This window comes from Onychostoma macrolepis, chromosome 04 (genome assembly GCF_012432095.1).
Source record: "Onychostoma macrolepis isolate SWU-2019 chromosome 04, ASM1243209v1, whole genome shotgun sequence".
Lineage (NCBI taxonomy): Eukaryota > Metazoa > Chordata > Actinopteri > Cypriniformes > Cyprinidae > Onychostoma > Onychostoma macrolepis.
Window position 1 is genome coordinate 13,994,790 of NC_081158.1, and position 9,950 is coordinate 14,004,739.

The 9,950-nt window shown below is 32.3% G+C and overlaps 1 protein-coding gene across 1 annotated transcript in view; it reads left to right on the top strand.

Moving 5' to 3' along the window:
- LOC131538960 (deleted in malignant brain tumors 1 protein-like) overlaps positions 1 to 9,950 on the top strand; it is a 54,536-nt gene that overhangs the window by 42,131 nt on the left and 2,455 nt on the right. Inside the window, 3 exon segments of the mRNA XM_058773176.1 lie at positions 5,154 to 5,198; positions 5,312 to 5,616; positions 5,970 to 6,002. Coding sequence (XP_058629159.1) covers positions 5,154 to 5,198; positions 5,312 to 5,457 — 191 coding nt within the window. The 3' untranslated portion in view covers positions 5,458 to 5,616; positions 5,970 to 6,002.

Sequence of the window (9,950 nt, forward strand, 5' to 3'; positions counted from 1 at the left end):
CACTTTTCTCACAACTTGTGAAATAGGTAATATGCCCCATGTCTAGGGAATAGTTGCACGATAAGGGCATAATAAGGATAAGGATGTGCTGGTGGAATCCCAATAAGAATCACTCCGGTCGAGGATGAAACAAGCACACAGATTAAACAAAGAAAAGTATTACATTTTTTAGAGATTGTGAGATAACGTGAAGAGCATGTCTTCAGGAGAACAAACAAAAGGCCAAACCAAAAGAAACTAGAAAATAAAATAAAAAACAAATTAAGTAACCTAATCGAATAATACTGAAAATACAACAAACTTACCTAACTCCCAAATTACATGTGTAGTTTTTACATATAAAAAACTTAAGAAAACCTAAATAAGAAACATTTGCTTGAGTCCAGTTTGATCGTCGGCCACAACTCATTCACATTCACGCCAACAATGAGCTGCACGACTGCTGCTGGCTAAATTCATAAACAGAGCCCACCTTAATACAGCGACCAATTATGCACCAACACCACATCTTCATGCAACCTATGCAGGCAGACAATGCAGTAAAAAGGAAAAAGAGAGAAACAGAACAACACAATACAGCAAAGAAAGTACAAGGAATGGTCATAACACAGGCTAAAACATTCATTTGAACTGAACAAACTTGAAGCACTGCAATCGATCTGACATGTCAATACCATCATCAAAACATTACACAATGTTGTGTATTTGTGTGTTCATGTCGTTACGGCCCATTTTAATAGGGTGAGACGCAAACGAATGATGTTAACGGATTCTAGCCACAGCCAACAGATCACCAAAACAACACATAAGTTTAAATGATTTATTAAAGAAAAGTGTAAGGAACATCAGGAGCATTAGCTTCGGAGATATAAAATAACAAACAAAAGAACTAAATAAAATAAAAATATATAAATGACCTAATTACAAAGAAAAGAAAATACAAATGAACTTCCCTAACTCCCTAAACAAAAACACATCGCAAAATCGGATCAAAATAAATAGCAGACCTCTCCTACGCCCGGAGAATTTTCTTAGTATAAACAGAATAAATCACGAATTGAAACAACCACAAACAATAACCACAAAGCCACTGGTGATCTGTTGACAGAGGCGGAATCCGGAGCTCTTCACTTGCCCGAAAAAGGTGTAGGCTGAAGCCTTGCTTATTATGCCTACCCTTTATACATAGTTAACTGAATGGGCGACACTTTTCACTAAGTTAAATAATACAAAGTAAACAATATTACAAAACATTTCCCAAAATGTACAAACATAATTCACAACAACCATAACATAAATACACACTCCAACTATTACTTCGATTCTTTAACAATACAACCACAATTTATTAATACTGAATCTTATAATTATTTATCACCGTATTTTTATACATTTTCTTAAATTGACAGAGTGACTTACATATTTTTAATTCCTTATCATATTTATTCCATAAATTTACCCCCATAACTGATACGCACCTATTTTTTACATTAGTTCTAGCCCTTACTTTCTTAAACATATACAATCCTCTTAAATTATACTGACTTTCTCTTATTTTGAACAGCCGCTGAATACAATTTGAAGTAAATTATTATAAACTTTATACATTAAGTGTAAAGTATATAATTCAACTAAATCTACAAATTTTAATGCATGTAAATTAATAAACAATTTATTTGTTGGTTCGTAATAATCAACCCTTTTAACAATTCTAATAGCTTTCTTTTGCAACATATAAATCCAATTTAAACTCAATATATAAGTGTGACCCCACACCTCCACACAGTAAGTAATGTATGGAACTATGAGCGCACAATACAATATATATAAAGTTTTTCCATTCAAAATATGTTTTGTTCTATTTAATATTGCAATGGATTTGGACATCTTTGTTTGTACATGATTAATGTGTGATTTCCGACATAATTTATGATTGATTATAACACCCCAAAAAATTATTTCGTACACTCTTTCTATTTCCTCGTTGTTAATCATTAGTTTCACTTTATTGTTACTATGTCGATTACTGAATATTATAAACTTTGTTTTACTTAAGTTCAGTGAGAGTCTGTTATCATCAAACCATTTTTTGAAGACCCTCAGTTCGATTTCCACTGTATTCAGTAGCTGTTCCAAACTTTTCCCAGAACAATATAAATTAGTATCATCAGCAAACAAAACCATTTTTAATACTTTAGACACTTTACAAATATAATTTATGTACAGTATAAACAACTTAGGGCCTAGCACCGAACTCATGGAACACCACAAGTAACTTTCAATAAATCTGATTTAACATTATTAATTTGTACAAATTGATATCTGTCATTGAGGTAACTTTTTATCCAAGCAAAAGCTTTTCCTCTTATACCATATCTCTCCAATTTCATGATTAATAATCCATAATCAATTGTGTCAAAAGCTTTTTTTTAAATCTAGGAACACCCCACAGTATATTCATTATTATCCATTGAAGAGGAAATCTCTTCTACCAGTTCCATCACTGCCATGGAGGTCGACCTGTTTCTTCTAAACCCATAGTGTTGATCGCTCAATAATTTGTGTTTATCTATAAAATCATCTAGCCTGCACACAAAAATTTTCTCTTAATTTCATAAACATATACAATCCTCTTAAATTATACTGACTTTCTTATTTTGAACAGCCGCTGAATACAATTTGAAGTAAATTATTATAGCCTGCACACAAAAATTTTCTCTAAAATTTTCGAGAACTGGGAAAGAAGAGAAATTGGTCTGGAGTTGGAAAAACAATGACGATCTCCATTTTTAAAAATAGGAATAACTTTAGTTGTTTTCATATTACTTGGAAATATTCCTGTTAAAAAGGACTGATTACAAATGTGTGTAAATGGTTTTACTATATGTTCTATAATATTTTTTATTAACGACATGTCAAAATCATTACAATCAGTGGAATATTTATTCTTACAATTGTTAACAATGTCTAGTATTTCCTTTTCATCAACTCCCCTTATAAACATTGAATAATCATTACTGGAGATATTCATTTCATCTATCCTATCCCCAGTTCTTTGCTCATGATCACTTTTGCTAAATTGCTCCCAATATTTACAAAATACTCGTTAAATTCATTGACAATGTCATTCATTTTATTTATACTTAATTTATCATCATTAACAAAGTAATTTGGGTAATCTACTTTTCCAGTATTCTTTTTAATTATACTATTAAGTACTTTCCATGTTGTTTGTATATTATTCTTATGCTTGTCCAATAACTTATTATAATAGTCCTTTTTACTAAATCTTATAATACTTCATTTATTTTTTATATATCTTGTATTTATTTTCCGCTTGTATAGTTCGAGTTGCTATAAATTTCCGTATAATGCATTTTTCTTTTGCATGCTTTCTCTATTCCTTAGTAATCCATGGTTTATCCTCATTTTTTTGCTTCTTTACAGTCTTAAACACACAATATTTTTCGTATTTTTCAATTAACGTGGACAAAAAAGCACCATAAGCACTATCTGGATCTTTACTTGCATAAACCTCGCTCCAATTTTGATTCTTTAAGTCCTCACTGAGAGCAGCAATAATTTTTGGTGTTCTATATCGAATTAATTTAAAACTGTTTGTCCTACTACCTACTGTTTTATCAAATAATCTTTGAAAGATTGCAAAAACTGGGAAATGATCAGTCATATCATTTATAAATAATCCTCCTACTATTTTTCCTCCAATTTCATTTGTGTATATATTATCTATTAATGTAGCAGTATTTTTAGTTATTCTACTAGGTTTTGTAATCACAGGAAATAGACCTTTACTATATAGTGTGTCGGTAAAATCTGTAATTCTCTTATTTCCATTTGGATTCAACAAATCAATATTGAAATCTCCACATATAATTTGTACCTTGTTCTCATTCCATTTATCAAGCATACCAAATATTGTGTATTATTTTAGAGACTGATAATTATATTTTTAGATCTTTCGGTATCGATTTCTATAGTTACACATTCCAAAAGATTTTCTATAGTCACTGACATACTTCTAATCACATTACATCTTAACGCTGTGTCAACATACAAAGCAACTCCTCCTCCTTTCTTATTAACTCTGTTTACCGTGAACAAATTATACCCTTCCAATTCAACTTCATGTATTTTCTCATTATCAAGCCAAGTCTCTGACACAGCAATCACATGAAATTTATTAAACTGACGCAAATAATCCTTAATGTGTATTAAATTTTTATAAAGACTTCTACTATTTAAATGTATTATTGATAATGCCCCCTCCATATTCACATTTCTATTGAATTTATCTTCTGTACAATACTCACAACTGTTGTTATTTACATCATTAAAAAAGTGATTTTCCGGGTCAATATTATTTTCAATCTCATACATTTTATGATCCACGTGATTGAAGGATTTAAAATTCAAGTTATCGTACTTACAGTGACATTGTAAGAGGTCAGACACACAGTCCATTTGAATATTGACCAACTCCCCATCATCAACATCACTAAATGGGAACAAAAAGTCCTTATCCATGTCCATCATATCGTTAATCCTTTTATGAATATTCCTTCACACAGTCATCACTTAATCCATACTGGTCAAGTTCTTTGAGTTCTCTTATTGCGTATACTTTGGCTTCTTCAGGAGTTCCATTTAGCCGTATCATCACTTTACAATTTCTTGTCCATGTAGCTTGTATCTTGTCCTGTTTCCTCAAAATGCGTGCACGTCTAGCTATGTCAGCATTCATTTTAGTAAGATGTTCATTCAGGTACACTCCCGTACCCTTCAACTTCTTCGCCTGCCTCAGTAACTCGGCTTTATGTTTCCGATTCACAAACCGAACAACTATTGCAGGTTTTGCTGCGCCATCCCTTCGTGGAAGGGTATGACAAGCCACAACATTATCGCTCTGAATGATCATATTCTGGCTTTCAAAGAACTTGATTACTTGCTTTTTCCAGCGTTTGTAGTTCCTCTGGCAGAGCACCTTCACCATCTTTGTCTCTGGACACTGTACTGGCGTACGTCCGGTGTTTTGTTTCCAGTCCGCTTATAATTCGACCAATCTATCTGACATGTCAATACCATCATCGAAACATAACAATGTTGTGTATTTGAGTGTTCATGTTTTTCTGCAGCAACGGCGACATTGAACACAACTACCTCACAGCCAGGAGTCGGAGGTAATGGTGCTGAGGAGGATGAAACTCCACTTTTGTTACTAATTTATTAACAAAGAATTGAACAAAAAGCTACTGACCTGTTCTTCTATCTTTATATCGTTTATGATTAATAGCTGTGAGGCTGGTGGATGGATCCAACCCCTGTTCTGGAAGAGTGGAGGTTCTCCACAATGGAATCTGGGGAACAGTGTGTGATGATTACTGGGATTCTACAGACGCGCAGTGGTGTGTAGAGAACTGGGCTGTGGGAGCGTTGTAGAGGCAAAGAGTTCCGCTTATTTTGGACAGGGTTCTGGGCAAATATGGTTGGATGATGTCCAGTGCCGTGGGAATGAATCTACAATGAAAAACTGTTCATCAAGTGGATGGGGATCACATAACTGTGGGCACCATGAAGATGCTGGAGTCATCTGCCAAAGTGAGTCAAACACATTCATATAACTGACGTATAGCTGTGGTGTGTGAATGAATATTTCATTCTTTTTTACGTTTCCAATGGAACAACAAAGTTTTCCAATTATATACCATTTATGGCTCAATAACGGTGTCAAGATCACCAGTGGTGCCCTTTGGAAAAGTCAATCAAAAGGTTATGAGTACTTTGTGGTTGGTTTTCTTAGCATGGTAAAGACAAATGCTTTAGAGAATTTAAAATAAATCTTGCTTACTATCCATTTAATTATCACTTTCACTGTGGGAAAGACCATGCAAATCAGGAAACCCATTCTGGAACTGTAATAGACTTGAATCATCTCTCTTTTTCTGTTCTAGGCCAGGCACAAACAAGTACAGCACCATGGACAGGTAATTATGCCCATTTAATTGATATTAGATCCACTTTTCTCACAACTTGTGAAATAGGTAATATGCCCCATGTCTAGGGAATAGTTGCACGATAAGGGCATAATAAGGATAAGGATGTGCTGGTGGAATCCCAATAAGAATCACTCCGGTCGAGGATGAAACAAGCACACAGATTAAACAAAGAAAAGTATTACATTTTTTAGAGATTGTGAGATAACGTGAAGAGCATGTCTTCAGGAGAACAAACAAAAGGCCAAACCAAAAGAAACTAGAAAATAAAATAAAAAACAAATTAAGTAACCTAATCGAATAATACTGAAAATACAACAAACTTACCTAACTCCCAAATTACATGTGTAGTTTTTACATATAAAAAACTTAAGAAAACCTAAATAAGAAACATTTGCTTGAGTCCAGTTTGATCGTCGGCCACAACTCATTCACATTCACGCCAACAATGAGCTGCACGACTGCTGCTGGCTAAATTCATAAACAGAGCCCACCTTAATACAGCGACCAATTATGCACCAACACCACATCTTCATGCAACCTATGCAGGCAGACAATGCAGTAAAAAGGAAAAAGAGAGAAACAGAACAACACAATACAGCAAAGAAAGTACAAGGAATGGTCATAACACAGGCTAAAACATTCATTTGAACTGAACAAACTTGAAGCACTGCAATCGATCTGACATGTCAATACCATCATCAAAACATTACACAATGTTGTGTATTTGTGTGTTCATGTCGTTACGCCCATTTTAATAGGGTGAGACGCAAAGCGAATGATGTTAACGGGATTCTAGCCACAGCCAACAGATCACCAAAACAACACATAAGTTTAAATGATTTATTAAAGAAAAGTGTAAGGAACATCAGGAGCATTAGCTTCGGAGATATAAAATAACAAACAAAAGAACTAAATAAAATAAAAATATATAAATGACCTAATTACAAAGAAAAGAAAATACAAATGAACTTCCCTAACTCCCTAAACAAAAAACACATCGCAAAATCGGATCAAAATAAATAGCAGACCTCTCCTACGCTCCGGAGAATTTTCTTAGTATAAACAGAATAAATCACGAATTGAAACAACCACAAACAATAACCACAAAGCCACTGGTGATCTGTTGACAGAGGCGGAATCCGGAGCTCTTCACTTGCCCGAAAAGGTGTAGGCTGAAGCCTTGCTTATTATGCCTACCCTTTATACATAGTTAACTGAATGGGCGACACTTTTCACTAAGTTAAATAATACAAAGTAAACAATATTACAAAAACATTTCCCAAAATGTACAAACATAATTCACAACAACCATAACATAAATACACACTCCAACTATTACTTGATTCTTTAACAATACAACCACAATTTATTAATACTGAATCTTATAATTATTTATCACCGTATTTTTATACATTTTCTTAAATTGACAGAGTGACTTACATATTTTTAATTCCTTATCATATTTATTCCATAAATTTACCCCCATAACTGATACGCACCTATTTTTTACATTAGTTCTAGCCCTTACTTTCTTAAACATATACAATCCTCTTAAATTATACTGACTTTCTCTTATTTTGAACAGCCGCTGAATACAATTTGAAGTAAATTATTATAAACTTTATACATTAAGTGTAAAGTATATAATTCAACTAAATCTACAAATTTTAATGCATGTAAATTAATAAACAATTTATTTGTTGGTTCGTAATAATCAACCCTTTTAACAATTCTAATAGCTTTCTTTTGCAACATATAAATCCAATTTAAACTCAATATATAAGTGTGACCCCACACCTCCACACAGTAAGTAATGTATGGAACTATGAGCGCACAATACAATATATATAAAGTTTTTCCATTCAAAATATGTTTTGTTCTATTTAATATTGCAATGGATTTGGACATCTTTGTTTGTACATGATTAATGTGTGATTTCCGACATAATTTATGATTGATTATAACACCCCAAAAAATTATTTCGTACACTCTTTCTATTTCCTCGTTGTTAATCATTAGTTTCACTTTATTGTTACTATGTCGATTACTGAATATTATAAACTTTGTTTTACTTAAGTTCAGTGAGAGTCTGTTATCATCAAACCATTTTTTGAAGACCCTCAGTTCGATTTCCACTGTATTCAGTAGCTGTTCCAAACTTTTCCCAGAACAATATAAATTAGTATCATAAGCAAACAAAACCATTTTTAATACTTTAGACACTTTACAAATATAATTTATGTACAGTATAAACAACTTAGGGCCTAGCACCGAACCTTGCGGAACACCACAAGTAACTTTCAATAAATCTGATTTAACATTATTAATTTGTACAAATTGATATCTGTCATTGAGGTAACTTTTTATCCAAGCAAAAGCTTTTCCTCTTATACCATATCTCTCCAATTTCATGATTAATAATCCATAATCAATTGTGTCAAAAGCTTTTTTTTAAATCTAGGAACACCCCCACAGTATATTCATTATTATCCATTGAAGAGGAAATCTCTTCTACCAGTTCCATCACTGCCATGGAGGTCGACCTGTTTCTTCTAAACCCATAGTGTTGATCGCTCAATAATTTGTGTTTATCTATAAAATCATCTAGCCTGCACACAAAAATTTTCTCTTAATTTCATAAACATATACAATCCTCTTAAATTATACTGACTTTCTCTTATTTTGAACAGCCGCTGAATACAATTTGGAAGTAAATTATTATAGCCTGCACACAAAAATTTTCTCTAAAATTTTCGAGAACTGGGAAAGAAGAGAAATTGGTCTGGAGTTGGAAAAACAATGACGATCTCCATTTTTAAAAATAGGAATAACTTTAGTTGTTTTCATATTACTTGGAAATATTCCTGTTAAAAAGGACTGATTACAAATGTGTGTAAATGGTTTTACTATATGTTCTATAATATCTTTTATTAACGACATGTCAAAATCATTACAATCAGTGGAATATTTATTCTTACAATTGTTAACAATGTCTAGTATTTCCTTTTCATCAACTCCCCTTATAAACATTGAATAATCATTACTGGAGATATTCATTTCATCTATCCTATCCCCAGTTCTTTGCTCATGATCACTTTTGCTAAATTGCTCCCAATATTTACAAAATACTCGTTAAATTCATTGACAATGTCATTCATTTTATTTATACTTAATTTATCATCATTAACAAAGTAATTTGGGTAATCTACTTTTCCAGTATTCTTTTTAATTATACTATTAAGTACTTTCCATGTTGTTTGTATATTATTCTTATGCTTGTCCAATAACTTATTATAATAGTCCTTTTTACTAAATCTTATAATACTTCATTTATTTTTTATATATCTTGTATTTATTTTCCGCTTGTATAGTTCGAGTTGCTATAAATTTCCCGTATAATGCATTTTTCTTTTTGCATGCTTTCTCTATTCCCTTAGTAATCCATGGTTTATCCTCATTTTTTTTGCTTCTTTACAGTCTTAAACACACAATATTTTCCGTATTTTTCAATTAACGTGGACAAAAAAGCACCATAAGCACTATCTGGATCTTTACTTGCATAAACCTCGCTCCAATTTTGATTCTTTAAGTCCTCACTGAGAGCAGCAATAATTTTTGGTGTTCTATATCGAATTAATTTAAAACTGTTTGTCCTACTACCTACTGTTTTATCAAATAATCTTTGAAAGATTGCAAAAACTGGGAAATGATCAGTCATATCATTTATAAATAATCCTCCTACTATTTTTCCTCCAATTTCATTTGTGTATATATTATCTATTAATGTAGCAGTATTTTTAGTTATTCTACTAGGTTTTGTAATCACAGGAAATAGACCTTTACTATATAGTGTGTCTGTAAAATCTGTAATTCTCTTATTTCCATTTGGATTCAACAAATCAATATTGAAATCTCCACATATAATTTGTACCTTGT